This window comes from Salvia splendens, chromosome 6, assembly GCF_004379255.2.
Source record: "Salvia splendens isolate huo1 chromosome 6, SspV2, whole genome shotgun sequence".
NCBI lineage: Eukaryota > Viridiplantae > Streptophyta > Magnoliopsida > Lamiales > Lamiaceae > Salvia > Salvia splendens.
Genome location: NC_056037.1, coordinates 6,896,187 through 6,911,259, shown reverse-complemented (window position 1 = coordinate 6,911,259; position 15,073 = coordinate 6,896,187). Strand labels below are relative to the sequence as shown.

The 15,073-nt window shown below is 41.5% G+C and overlaps 1 protein-coding gene across 2 annotated transcripts; it reads left to right on the top strand.

Annotated features, from left to right (window-relative positions):
• The first annotated feature begins 1,676 nt into the window (after nt 1-1,676).
• On the top strand, nt 1,677-3,210 carry LOC121807095 (malonyl-coenzyme:anthocyanin 5-O-glucoside-6'''-O-malonyltransferase-like). Of its 2 annotated transcripts, XM_042207292.1 has the most exons (2): nt 1,677-1,964; nt 2,016-3,210. In XM_042207292.1, the coding sequence occupies exons 1-2, from the start codon at nt 1,702-1,704 to the stop codon at nt 3,052-3,054; spliced, it is 1,302 nt and encodes a 433-aa protein (XP_042063226.1). In that variant the 5' UTR covers nt 1,677-1,701; the 3' UTR covers nt 3,055-3,210. The 2 variants fall into 2 exon arrangements, with proteins under 2 accessions (XP_042063226.1, XP_042063225.1); XM_042207291.1 differs by having other exon boundaries at nt 1,677-3,210.
• The last annotated feature ends 11,863 nt before the right edge of the window (nt 3,211-15,073 follow it).

The following is a 15,073-nucleotide window of genomic DNA, read 5'->3' as shown; positions in this document are numbered from 1 at the left end:
GGCAATAGTTCAGCAGTTCGGTCTCAGTATTCGACCGAACTGGGAGATAGTGGACTCATGCAGAACCTCCACGACCTCCACTACACGATCTATTTAGTGGTGTCAACTCATGCATGATCTCAGGCAGGATAGCGGACCAAACAAAGAGATAGTGGACCCATGCAGGATCTCATGACCTCCACGACATCCACTACCTAGTTAGTGGTGATGCAAGCCACGACCTAGTTAGTGGTGATGCAAGCCACGATCTTAGTTCAATGTATAAATAGAACTTAGATCAGATAGACCGAGAGAGCTCTCTAGACATCAAATATCATATAGCAAGTCTGTATTTGTAAGCTGTAAACCAGATCAAGCAATACAATCTTGCCCTCCTTTCTTCCCGTGGATGTAGATTTACCTCAGTAAATCGAACCACGTAATTCCTTGTGTCGTGATCTATATTTTCTTTTACCTGCATTTACTACCATCAAAAATTCGCCCAATCATCATCGACCATGTCACACATGGTTTTACCTTCAAATTTTGCTCTATGATCTAAGATCATGTGTTTAAATCCAGAGAATATCTGATGATCGAGTTATTCAGATCACATGATGACCATAACTAATCTCAAAAGATATAACAACAATTCATAAACAGATCCATGATGAAATATTCATATAGAAGAAAAAAAATCATTTCCTCTAATAAAACAAAACACCAATTCAAAAATAGGAATCTCACTGGAAATTTTGCTGAAGACAATATCGAATCTGATTAATACTAACAAGCATGAAAGAGACGTGCTCGACATCAAATCAAGAAAGTTTCCAAATTGATGATTGTTCGATTTGTCGTAGGTTGTTTGTGCAATGAAGATTGAGTTATATTGTAGGAAATATAATTACCATGATTGTAAATTAAGGAAAATGCCTAAAATTGGAGTGGTAGTTATTTCAGTTAACTGTTATGGGTGAGTAAAAATAAAAATTTATCTGAGAATACGTTTATTCTAGGTTAAACTAATTGTATTCCATGTGAAAATCACCTGCATTAAAAAAAAACCTCTACTAGTCTATATTGTCGAATATAGGCCATAGCGCTAAGAAGTTTATATCAATATTGTGAATATATATTTGAAGTAGATTCATGTTCGGATTGATATTTTTCTTTGTAGGCTGTGTTCGGAGTTATTTGAAACCAGTTCAATTTGATAAGAATCCTCAATCCTGCATCATTTCTCAGATATGATTTGCACGACCCTAAGAAGTTTCCTATGAATTCTTTCACCATAATATAACTAGTGTTGCTCATGATTAAATTCAAATGGGGTTAGCTAGGTGCATTATGAAGTCACTGCAATTGATTAAACAATGCACCATACCAAATCCACTACCAAGATTCCTCCACCAGCTGCGATCCGGTCAATGCATAAATTTCGTATTCATATGATATAGGAGTAATTAAGTCTTAGTTATAAACATAAATTTTTAAAGTGCTTCCCACCAAATTAAAATAGAATTAATACCTTGAGAACTTCAAAGATACGAATATAGTAGTAAATCATAATTTAATATCCACCAACCCACTCACTTGCAAATAGTATTACTTTATTAATCGAATATTGCCAAATTAAAATCCTCCGCAAATTTCCACTTAACTAAACGAAATTAGTAGTTATATAACCCCCTCAACTCCCACTGCCATCCCACCACCACCATGTCCACCCTCCCACCTTCCCCCACCGTGCTCGAGCGCTGCACCATCCAGCCGCCGCCGCACACACCGGAGCTAACTCTCCCCCTCCTCCACTTCGACATCACCTGGCTCTACTTCCACCCCGTCCACCGCCTCCTCTTCTTCAACCTCCCTTGCTCCAAATCCCATTTCCTCCAATCCATTCTTCCCCAAATCAAACACTCCCTAACCCAAACCCTAATCCACTTCCCCCCTCTCGCCGGCAAAATCATCCTCCCCCTCACCCCCGCCACCCCCTTCGCCCGCTTCTCCCCCGGCGACTCTGTCTCCCTCACCGTCGCCGAATCCGACCACGACTTCTCCCACCTCACCGCCAACCACCCCCGCAACGCCGACGACTTCTACGCCTGCGTCCCCCACCTCCCGCCGCCGGTGAATTCCTCCGACGACGCCGTTTTCTCCGTTCTATCTCTTCAAATCACACTTTTCCCCGATCAAGGCATTTGCCTAGGCTTCACCAACCACCATGCCATCGGCGATGCCAGCTCCGTCGTCCAATTCATCAAAGCATGGGCCGCCGCCAACAAAAACTCCGCCGAAATCGAGAATAACTCGCTGCTGCCATCATTCGACAGATCCGCCGTGGCCGATCCCGGCGGCCTCGATTCACACTACTGGAATTTGATGAACCAATCCCGCGCGGTCGAGTCGCCGCCGGTCACTTTCCCTCTAAATAAACACCGTGCAACTTTTATCCTCACCAGCGAGGACATCCGCCGCCTGAAAAGCCACGTGCAAGGCCGTCGCCCGGATCTCCGGCCGACGACGTTCGCCGCCTCCTGCGCCTTCGTGTGGAGCTGCCTCGCGGCGGCGGAGGCGGCGCCGCCGCCGGCCGACGAGGCGGAGTACTTCTGCTTCGCGGCGGACTGCAGGGGGAGGCTGCGGCCGCCGCTTCCCGCGGGGTATTTCGGGAACTGCCTGGCGTTCGTGAAGGCGGAGGCGAGGAGCGGGGAGCTGAGGGGGGAGGGAGGTGTGGCGGCGGCGGCGGAGAGCATTGCGGGGGCGATAGAGAGAAGGGTGTACAACGAGAGGGGGATATTGGAGGGGGCGGAGGAGTGGCCGAGGGAATTCGGGGAATTGATAGGGAAGCGACTGTTTGGGGTGGCGGGGTCGCCGAGGTTCGATCTGTATGAAGTGGATTACGGGTGGGGGAGGCCGAGGAAGTTCGAGTCGCCGTCGATCGACAGCGACACGTCGATGTCGCTTTGTAAATCGAGGGATTTTGAAGGAGGTTTGGAGATTGGATTGTCTAGGACTCGCCTAGTGTTGGATGCATTTGCCGCTGTTTTTGATCAATCACTAAAGAATTTATAGTTTTTTTTCCTTCTAATTTTCGATTATTGAGATTGAGTAGCTTCGTTTCTTATTAATTTTCTTTTGTATGTTTCTCTTTTTTTCCTCTCTTTTTCATTATTTAAAAGTTCAATCATCCTGTATTACTCCGTTAAGAAATGAGTTACACTTTTTATGTTCGTTAGCAAGATTCTATCACACAATTAAATATGTATATGTATTGTATTTAGTTCATAAAATTAAATTTATCCTAAATAAATAATCATGGAATAATTAGTTATAACTCATAATTAAAAGATACTAGATGATAACCCAGTGATAATTTCCATTAGAGAAACTTGGTTTCCTATCTTTTCAAGAGATTCTAAAAATGCTACAGACTTTCAGTACTTAAATTGTTACATAGATCTCAATGTATGACAACCAAGTGTCGCAGTATAAAAAAGAGATACTTTATTTTTTTTCTTCTTATTTTACCATTTCTCCACTTTAACTATTTATTACTCCCCCGTCCCAACTAAGTTAGTTAAATTTTTGGGCGCATAGATTAAGAAATTGTACTGAAAAGTAAGAGAGATGAATAAAGTAGGAAATACAAAAAGAGTAAAATAGGTGATGGAATAAGTAAGAGTAAGTGGAATTTTTATTTTTTGTCAAAAAAGAAAATAACTCAACTTAGTTGGGACATTCCAATAAAGAATACGACTCAACTTAGTTGGGACGGAGAGAGTATCATTTTAATAAAACGAGTGCAGAAAAATCAACGGGACTCCCAATGACGGATGGAGGGAGTATGTTTGTAGTAAGTTTGGTTACAAGTGTTGAATACATGAGATATGTTGATGTAGTTTGACAATGCATGTGAAGTTCTGTTAAATTTTCAAGTCTCGGAAGTCTGAATGGGTAGGCGAAAATTTGGTTGCTGAAACAAGTACGTAAATAAGATAATTTATTAGGAATATCAACTTTGTAACGGGTGAGTGTTATGCAACGTATATAAACTGAAGACGTTGGTATATTGTTTCTCAATTCTAAATTAGTACAGTATTTTATTTTAATAGTATATGAATACTGTAGTGGGCGTATTAAGCTCATTCCCATCTCTTCTCTCCTACAGGTTATTATGCTATAAAGTTTGACAGTAGCGGCTGTGTATCATCGGTGTGTCACTAGTCAATTTAGAAAGTTTTAAAAAGTATGTGGTGTGGCAGTGAAGATACAACTTCAGAGTCGGGCGAGCTCCAAATGGCCGAGGGGCCCGTTACACGTCGACAAGCCCTGCTATTTCGAGAACTTGTACAAGGCCTCGTGTAACTAGATTTTCTCCTTGGTAGTTATTTTTTGCGCCTATATATAGGCTGCATCAAAGTGATGGAAGATACGTTTTGTTTTGAGTATTAATGATATCGTTTCTTGGAGTTTACCTCTTGATTCTCCTATTCAAATTCTTGTAGCAAAGTGTTCGTTTTCGAATAGTTATCGACTTATCAATCGAAGCATTCATAATCGATTGTGGCGTAGTCATTCATTCCATCTCATTTTCCATAAATCACGACCTCCCGTTTTCCCACCAACAAATTCGTTCATTTTCTCTAAAAATATACAAGGCTCATGGAAGGAGCTGCCAACTGTTTGATCAATTGCCTGTCTCAACAGGCTCTTCCTTGTCCATCTCCACTACTCCAGCCCGACGAGCAGTCAACTCTCGGAGGCATTAAGGTTGCTGATTCCAGTCCGCGGAGCGTCCTGGACGTCCTACAGTCAGGTTCCGTCTCCACATCCTCGACCAGTCTGAAATCCAACGAGCAACGGACCAACCCTTGGAGCATGAATCTCCAAGACCACCGGAGCTCACATCAGGTGGTATCAGGGCGGGTCACGCCCGCCGCAACGACCTAACTAGCGGTCCTTACCTTACCCGAAGAACCATGGTGGCCAGGAGGGCCCTAAGCACTCAAAATAAAGAATATGGAGATGAGCAACGTGAAAATATCTTTCACACACGTGGCCAAGTAAAGACGAAGGTCTGCAGTATCATTATTGACGGAGGCAGCTGCGCTAATTTGGCCAGCAGCACCATGGTTGAAAAGTTAGGACTGCCACTCACCAAACATCCCAAACCTTATAAGTTGCAGTGGTTAAATGAAGATGGATCTGCCAAAGTAAGCCATCAAGTGAAAATACCTCTTAAAACGAGTGCAGAAACCTGGGATATCTGAGATCTTCGCTTGGATTTTTTCGTCCCCGAAGATGAATATAGTAGGTTATGTTTTTAATTCTATCCGTACATTGATTTTTAATCCTCAGTTTGTGATTTAGGGCTCCGGAAATTGATTTTTTTTTTTAATTTTTTTTGGATGTTTTGGTTTGATTTTTATTTGTCCGATTTTTGTTTTCCTTAACAGGGGAAGAACCTGGAAAGTTTTCAGTTGCTTTCCATCATGGAGGTTCATTCTTCTTTACCAAAGATGAAAAAAGTATGTTGGTGGGTATTTGACATTCTTCGATTTCTGTAACATAAACCAATTCGAGCTCATAGACCTCTCGAGTATGGTATTAAAGTTGAAGTATGATAGGAAGATGATATGTGAGTTCTATTATTGTGATCCAAAGTACAGTCATAACTGCGAGGGGGTTTTAATAGGCGGCCCTTTGATGCCCATTCTTGAGGATACACATCTAAAGGATTTCCTTAAAGTGGCGGCTACTACGACAAAGCTAGTTCACATTTACGTTGTGGAGATAACTCGGGCTGCCGCTATACTGAAAATGATGAAAGATGAAGCGCAAGAGCTTCTCAGATTCAGGGCGTCGAAACCCCCAGGAGTCATTATAGAAGAGATGGAAGAAACCGAGCCAAATGTGGCAAAGCAAAAACCCAGAACGAAGAGGAGGCAAGGGGATCAGTTGCAAGGGCACCGGAGTAAGCCTTTGATGATTGGCTGGTATGATAGGGATGTTGAGTTCGAGTTATATCTTACAAAGAGTTTAGAAGATACTCGTGCTCAGTGGAAGAGGGACGAGGAGGTAGCTGGTCAAAATTTGAAGAAAGCATTTGAAGCGGTATCATCCGAATCAGTACCATCCGAAGCTCCGGTCTCTGAGGTTGAAGCTAAAACAGAAGTTGGAGATGCAATACCAGCAGTTATATCCGAAGCTGCATTGTGTGTGGTGTCTGAGGTTGAAGTTATGCCGGAAGTTAGGGAAGCAGTACTAGTACCAGAACCAGTAGGAGAAGTTGGAGAAGTACCAGTACCAGTGCCACAAGTTGAATCTATAGCAGAAGTTGAAGGAGGATATGTTGAAGAAGTATGAGAAGTTGGAGGAGGAGACTCCCATGCACACGTACTAGAGGTAATGAGTTGTGATTTACATAATTGATTTAGTACCTCATTTGTGATTTTGTGTACATTTGTGTATTGTAGGATCTACCTAGACCTTTATGTGTTGACCATTCCAATCCGATTGGTCTAAGTGTCCATGTTGATGAATCTGCAACTGAATCTGAATCTGTAGTTCACCAACCAGATTCGGACAGGAAAATAGCATTTGTAGATAAAGACGTGTACCAACTGGTCATGGACGGTGGGTGTCAATCACAGCCGGACATACGGGTAGACAATGAATTCTTTCCGATCATTGAGGACATTACCCATGAATTGTTCATGTCCGAAGCTGACACCCATGTGCAAGAGTCAGCTCCAACTGAAGCAGCGTCTGAAGAACCCGTACCAGTTGTAGGAGAAGTACCCCAACAGTTGTCCAAAATGATGTTTATTGTCCTTCTTTCGAGTATGTTCCCGACGGATGTCATCTTCATAATGAGGGATATACGACTGAAGATGATGATGATGAGGTCGGCCATTTTATCTCGTTGGCCAACATGTGACGAGATGAACAGTTATTTACCTCATACTACCAGTCGTTATGTCGGCAACAACAACCGGAACAGGAAGTGGGACAACAGTGGAGTGTGGAGCCGGAGACCGAACCACATGGGTCTGGACAACAGACCGATGAAGGCAGCGAAGGGTCCAAGAAAAGGTGAAAGTATTCCCCTATTGTGGAAAAAAGGAACTCGTCGGATACAAACCCACTATTGTGGAAAAAAGGAACTCGTCGGATACAAGACCTAGAGGATTTGGAGGGGTTGCGTAGAATGTGTATGAAATACACTCTATTCAAGCTGACCAATGAGCTTCCAGTTTAGAAGCCGGGTGATATTTTTAAGGATCGAGATTTCTTCTACAAGGTCATGTGGCAGTACGCGATAATGATAAGACGACGTGTGCATGTGAACAAAAATGATGGAAAGAGACTTCGTACCATCTGTAAAGGCAAGGCATGCAATTGGTATGTGTATGCAAGGAATATCAAAATACACAACAATACCGATTATGTGGTGGTGAATATGCAGATGGGTCATGCTCACACTTGCTCGCAAGTGTTGGATCAGAAATGGCTCACGGCCAAGTGGCTGGCTGAGCGTTACATGGAGAAAATCAAAGTCAATCCTCACATTCCATTGGCAGCTATTCGGTAGTGTGTGGATGAGGAGTTCGATCTGAAAGTTGGTAGGATGAAGGCATATCATGCCAGAGACAGCGCATTAGAAGACATCTTCGGGAAGGCGGGACTCCAATAGTGGAGGCTGTTCTATTACAAAGCTGAATTGGAACGAACACACTCTCATTCAAGTGTGCACATACACTATGAGAATTTCAGGGATCCTGACATTGTAGGACTGAGATTCTTGAGATTTTATTGTTGCTTGAGGCCTTTGAAAAAAGGGTTGGATGCATTTTTTACGAACAATTATCTTCCTAGATGCTTGTTTTCTGCGGGGTATGTATATGGGCCAACTGATGACAGCCATTGGAATTGATCCCAACAACGGTTGGTGGCTTATTGCGTGGGCGGTGACTGAGGCAGAGAGCTACGCTCAATGGAAATGGTTTCTATCCTACCTAGCCGAGGACCTTCAGTTGCATGACAATGCCCCTAGATACGTCTTTATTTCTGATCAACAAAAGGTTTGTGATTTGTGATTTGTGATTTCAGTAAAACGTGTATACTTCAAATGTGATTTTTGAAATAATTATACTTTGTTTGTGATTTGACCTATACATTAATACTTCGACTGTGATTAGAGATATTTTACAAGTTGTAGTTGTTCCTCGACTTCTTGTTACTGATGTGGTAATGTGTGTTGTGTTGTGTTTCATTTGTAGGGTCTAGCAAAAGCCATTGTTGAGGATTTCCCACAGAGCGAACATCGCTTCTGTGTTCAACACATATACAACAACTTCAAGAAGAGATTCACCGGGGAGAATTTTAAAGAAATGTTGTGGGAGCTTGCCTCGAGTACAACCCACGAGCAATATGTGGAGCGGATGGATGCGTTGCGGATTATATATCCCCAAGCACATCAATATCTACTCGGTGTTGCTCCAAAAGAAAAATGGGTGAAGGCATATTTCTCCTCACATGTCTGTTGTGATATTATCCTTAACAATATCTCCGAGACCTTCAATTCGAAGATAGCAATCGCTCGAAAGTTGGCCATTATCACCATGTTGGGGGAGATTCGAACGAGTCAGATAGAGAGGATTCAGATTAGAGGCCAGTGGATCAAGACCTACGATCACGCACTGTAGCCCGTTATCAAAGAGATTGTGGACAAGTTGTACGTGAGGGCTTCTTCTTGGAGATCAACATGGAACAGAGAGGATTCGTACCAAGTGTTGGGACCGTCTTCCGAGTATGTAGTGAACATGCGTGAATTTACATGCTCGTGCAGATCATGGCAGCTGACTGGGATCCCGTGCACTCATGCTATCGCTACAATCAACAAGAATGGGCATGATGTATTGGACTACGTCTCCCGTTATTATTTAAGGTCCACAATGTCGATTCTGTACGGGAATGTCCTCTACCCAATTAATGGGATGGATAATTGGCCCAAGACTTCTGAAGTTGGATTTGAAATGGCGCCCCCGAGGGCAAAGCGACAGCATGGACGGCCGAAGAAACTCAGGCACGAAGAGCCCCAGGTTCGCCATCATGAGAATGAAGCTGAGTCACTAAGGCCAACGTTTGTACTTAGATGTAATCTGTGCGGACAAGAGGGTCATAACAGAAGAACATGCACCAATGATCCCTGTGTAGATACTCATACTGAAGTTGGTCAGAGTTCGTCACAGCCAGTGACCCACCTACGTCGGATACCGGTAGCAGGGCAGAGTCATCCAACGCACGTCAAACCAAGATGTACTATTCATTACCAATATATGAATTCCCCACCCGTTGGACGTCTATTTTAATGTTTGTATGTTACAGACCAATCCAGCTCCTCGGGGACTGGGACGGGGGACGGCCTAGCACACGGCGGACTACGGATGAGGCCTCAAACCAGCAGCAAAACCAAGAGGTAGTAGTCAGTATCAATATATGTATTTCATTCATACCTGTTGGACGTCAATTTGAACACTTTGTTGTTTGTTGTAGACCAATCCAACTGCTCCGAGGCCTAGCACACGTCGGACTAGGGCTCATCCGCAGCGCTGTGGCCGTCGCGGGGATCAGGATTGAGTAATCGCGCGGATGAAGATTGGGAAGATTGGGTGATGTATAAGTGTAAACAATGATGTTGGTTTTTATTTTTGTCAAACATTATGCTATTATGACTATGGTTTGTGTATGTATGAATAGTCAGACAATATTTGGATGGGTTTTGATGAATTGTTGTTAACAGCGTCTGTTAGCTATATGAATGGAGTATTGTGTATGTTGAACTAGTCTATGCTCTGCGTGTTATATTCAGTTATTTTAAACTAGTCTGGGTATGGTATTTTAACCTTGTACATCGTGTGTTAATCCGCACAAACTGTAGTACTTTAGTTGTGATTATAAAAGTCGAACCTTTGTACTGACACAATGATTTTATGTATTGTGTAATTTAATACGTCTGGTACTTCCTTCGTGATTTTATTAAAACGTATGGTACTTCATTCGTGATTTATTAAAACGTATGGTACTTCATTCGTGATTTATTAAAAGGTATGGCACTTCATTCGTGATTTATTATAACGTCAAAAAATGTGATATATAATTGACTTATTGACTGAACTGAACAAGCAATTATAGCACTACATAATATGGGGAAGGAAAATGATTAGATTGACTGAACAACTCCGGTATTGGTAATGATTAAATTCCAAGAAGGAAAGAGTTAACATTACACAAGGAGAAAAATTACAACGCATAACAACAAAATTACAATCTTCATATTTCGGGACTTTTTGGCGGCTTTATGAATTTGTAACTTATGACCTACGCATTCCTCAGTTTTCAAGCTCAATTTTAACTTCAGCTCTTCACATTCGTCAGTTTTTCGTACGCAATTTATCTTCAAGAACACCGTCCATAATTTCTTTGCATCGGAGTTGTTCTTCAAACTTATCTCGTTCGAGCATGTTTTTTTGAAAGTAAGTGTCTTGACTTGGGGAAACCCCCGCATCAACCCAACGAAAGAATCTGCAATCATCTTCCTGCATAATTCATTACATTTCGTATCCGTAAAAGTTAAATGGAACATTTTCTTTATGCTTGTACCATGCCATACCTTCCATATCGGACAACGATAGTAACGTCGACCAGGATTAGCGGCCGTCCTAGATATCACTAGCTCAGCCTCAAGATCATGATTACAGTTCACAATCTGTGGACGAGGTCAATCCCAATTGAAACTTGACCCGAACGATTGAGAACTAGAAGAAGACATTGCAACAAGCACCTGAATTGAAAATTAAAACCCAAAACATATTAAAAACTTATACTCCTTTATTTATGAAATGAAATCCCTAAAAAATTGCGCGACCTAAGACACATAAACCCTAAATTGAATCCACCCAAATTCAGCTGCAAAATCGACCTAAATTCAGCTGCAAAATCGACCCAAATTCACCTTACCGGTCACCGTCAGAGTGCAAGTTACCTAAATTGTGATCTCAAGCTCAGCTATAGAGGATGAATTGAAAACTGAGTATACGACGGTAGGGAGGACATACATTAGACGAAAGAAAACGGGATGATGAATTGAAGTGAGAGAAGAGAAATTAATTTCAAACCCTTAAAATATAGAGGGAAGTACACAACTTGGGAAAGATCAACTTTGATTTGACAAAAGTGTCTGGCTAATGTCTGCAAGTCGTGTAGGTGTGTGCAGAGTAGGCCTGCAAGTTGTGGTAATATGACTGAAATGCCCTTTAAGGCATTTGGGTATTTTGGTCCGAAAATTGGCTACAAATACAAGATATGTGATTATGTTTAAGGTTAGAGTCTTGTGACGGTATTTTTTTTGTTAGGGACCTGCAGTGTCACAAATGGAAACGTTACTTTTTATGTAGTTCACTCTTTTGTTTAATGTATATTAGACTATCATCATCAGTGACCCTCACCCAGCCCAACCCCAATCAACTTTTTAATAAAATATTCATTTCTCTTTCATCCACATATACAACCCCTAATTTATTAGTAAATTTTTTACTTCCATCAATGACCCCAACTCAACCCCAATACATATTTTCTTTTTCATATACTTTTAATCAATATAAATTTTATAAATTTATTCAAATATATTAAATTTGGAACCATAAAATCAAATTTATCAAAACATGAAAGGAAATTTTATTGGATAAATTTGGTTTGCTTGTGATTAGTTCTACATGTTAAGTGGGATATATATAGAAAAATGAAGCACGATATAGTACTCCTAGAAAATAATAATAAATAATAAATTAAACATAAATAAAAAAATGAAGTAGTTCACGTCAGTTTTTGGAAGAGTGGTTCACATGATTTTTTTGGAAGAATAAGAATAATAATCATTGAATAAAACAAATTAATAATTAAAAGTAATAAAATATTTTAATGTTCATCCAATAAAAATGTAACATGTGGACTTGACCCTCACTTTTTGTATGGGTCGACTGACCAACACCAAATAAGGAGGGGGTTGAGTTAATTGATTTTAGAATTATTTTTATTTATTGTTATTTTGTCTTTTTATGGGTGACCTTGGTATAATTACAAGGTCACCGATGGAAGTAGTCTTATAAAAGAAAAAGGATTTTTTTTGGTGTCCGTGATACCGAATGGTGACATCACTTACTCGGTGGATTTACCTATCGAGCAAAGGGTGTTACATAAAATGGACAAAAGCCGACTACAGAGATGTTGAAGAAAAAAAAATACCTAATCTATCATGCGCATCCAGCTACAGAAATTCGGCGGGGAATTTTCCGCATATGAATGTCTCTCCATAGAGAATGTACATAATGCGATTAAAAATCATCTGTGAAATTTCCCTCTTTATGCATGTGTTTGATCACGACAAACTCAAAATCTTGGCAAAGACCATATACCCTCTTCACGATAGAACAACAATTAAGCGAAAAATCAAAGCATCCAATAATCATTGAAACTCCAACTAAACTAGTAATATCACTTTCTACCTCTAGTTTTTTAATCTCTAGACTTTTTTCCAATTGTAGACCATAAAACAAACTCCAAAACTCGGCAATCAAATTAGAGCATACACCTGTTTTAGCAACAAAATTGAAGGAAATGTAGCAAAAGCCATAAGAGGAAAGATTGCAAAGCAATATTGTAAAGTATGAGAGAGAATGAACTATTCTGTGTATGATTTCTTTTTCAATAATTATATCATGCATAATCTGATATACTATATAGCTAACAAGAGAAGAATCTAGAAATGGTGCCACACACAAAATCCTCTAGCGAATGCTGTTGTAATTTGATCATGCTTTGTGTGGGTTGAGCGCGCCCATTATATTGCCAAGAAGAACTTCCTTTCAGCTAGCATTATGACGTGACTGATCTTCTGTTACAACTGCGATGATAGTGTTCCCATGCATCGCATTTTGATTTGGAGCATCATAGTGCATAGCTTGAGTGCTTTCTATACATAAGTTAACACCACCACTCTAATTTCCACAACATCTAGAATCAGGCCTCCCCCATATGCACATACTCCTCTTCCAACGAGGGATTCATATTTAATTTTAGATTATCCGAATAGAGGAGGCCTCATAACCACAAGAGTAGGTGGCCTATCCACTCCATTAACTACTTCATCAACTAAGAGCATCCACATCCATGCTCTTGCCAACGAGCACGGATGTGGGCCCGGACTCACTTTTACTCCCTGCTCTTAGGCAAGAGCACAACACCCACATCCGTGCTCTTCCGCAAGGACAAGCTCAAGGGTCCCACCATTCTATTATTCAATTTAAATAAAAACATTTCCACAATATTAAAATGCATTAAAAATAACCGGAATAATATTACAAATTATAAAAAAAATAAAAATTACATAATTAAATCCAAAAATTTAAATTTTCATAATAAAAGTCTTAAAATTAAAAATTACATAATTAAAATCCTAAAAATTCAAAATTACATAGTTAAATTCATAAAATTAAAAAACCCCACTACTCGTGGCCGAATTTCACCCAAATGTGTTTGATTAGGTCTTCTTGTAACTCAACGTGGGTTTGGGTATCGCGCATTGTGTGCCTTGTTTCGATCCTCTCACCCACCGTCGTATGCACACCTCGGCGTGGGGAGACCTTGCGGTTGAGCTTCCGGTTTCATCCTCATCGTAAAAGCTAGCCGCCCTCGGTCCTTCGTCGGCTATAATCATGTTGTGCAAGATAATACACGTGTACATGATGTCGGTGATATTTTTCAAGTACCACAGCCGAGACGGGGCCTTCACAATGTTGAATTGGGTTTGAATGACCTCAAAAGCTCTTTCGACGTCTTTACGAGCAGACTCTTGACGCTGCACAAAAAGAACCCGTCTCGGGTCTTGCGGGTTGCTGAGCGTTTTCACGAAAGTCGACCACCTTGGGTAGATACCATCGGCGAGATAGTAACCCATGTGGTATGTATTTCCGTTGACGGTGTAGTCGATCGCCGGTGCTACACCATTCAACATATCATTGAAGAGTGGTGAAGAATAGAGCACGCTCAAGTCGTTGTTGGATCCGGCAACACCGAAATATGCATGCCAAATCCATAGGCGGCAGTCGGCGACCGCTTCAAGGATAAGTGTTGGGCCTCCGCCTTTGTGGCCGCTTAAGTGTTGTCCTCTCCAAGCAGTCGGACAATTCTTCCACCTCCAATGCATGGAGTCAATGCTGCCAAGCATACCGGGAAAACGATGGACTGTTTCGTGAAGACGAAGCAACCGTTGGCAATCATCGGTGGTGGGTGCCCGAAGGAATTCATCCCCGAAAGCTGAACGAACGCCCTAGCAAAAATTTTTAAGGCAAAGGATTCCAGTGAAAACGGCGCCGAAAGTAATCTTCCGGAAACCGCGGCTAGTCGGAAAAATAGTCGGTAACGAGCCTTTCGTTGGCTCCCTCCCGGTCACGATCAATGTATCAGCGAGTTGATCTAGTTGGTTGAGGAGGAGGGGTGGGGGTATTCGCTGCGACATAGGCTTCATAGGCGGCACGATGTTGTTCATATTATTCTTGTTCTTCGCGCTCCGCTTCCGCAATGAGATGGGTGAAATCCATTTGAGGGTTTGAGTGAGAGAGGAAGATGTAGATATAAGTTGTATGAAAAAATATGAATGTGAGATGATTTGATGTGAACAATGGATGATGAATATGTGTATTTATAGATGATTTTGGGATAATAAAATTTAAAAAAAATCAGAAAAACGGTAAAAAATGGCCAGATTTTTGGGTTTCTGATTTTTTTTAAATTTTTGGTATTATTTTCGTTTTTAAAAAAAATTGAATTTCCAACGGAAATGTCGTTGGCCAATCAGAACGAGCCACGTCAGCTGCTCGTTGGCACGGACGTGCTCGATGCATCGAGCAGCGCCGCGTCAGCGGCAAGAGCGCAGCGGCGGACAGCGGTGCCGTACCGCTGGCACAGACGGACGGACAGCGTCCTGCTCACTGCTGCGGATGCTCTAACCTAGCCATTTCCACTCGTGCAA

Coding starts and splice junctions, on each gene's coding strand:
- LOC121807095 (XM_042207291.1), top strand. CDS start 1,702: ATGTCCACCCTCCCACCTTCCCCCACCGTGCTCGAGCGCTGCACCATC.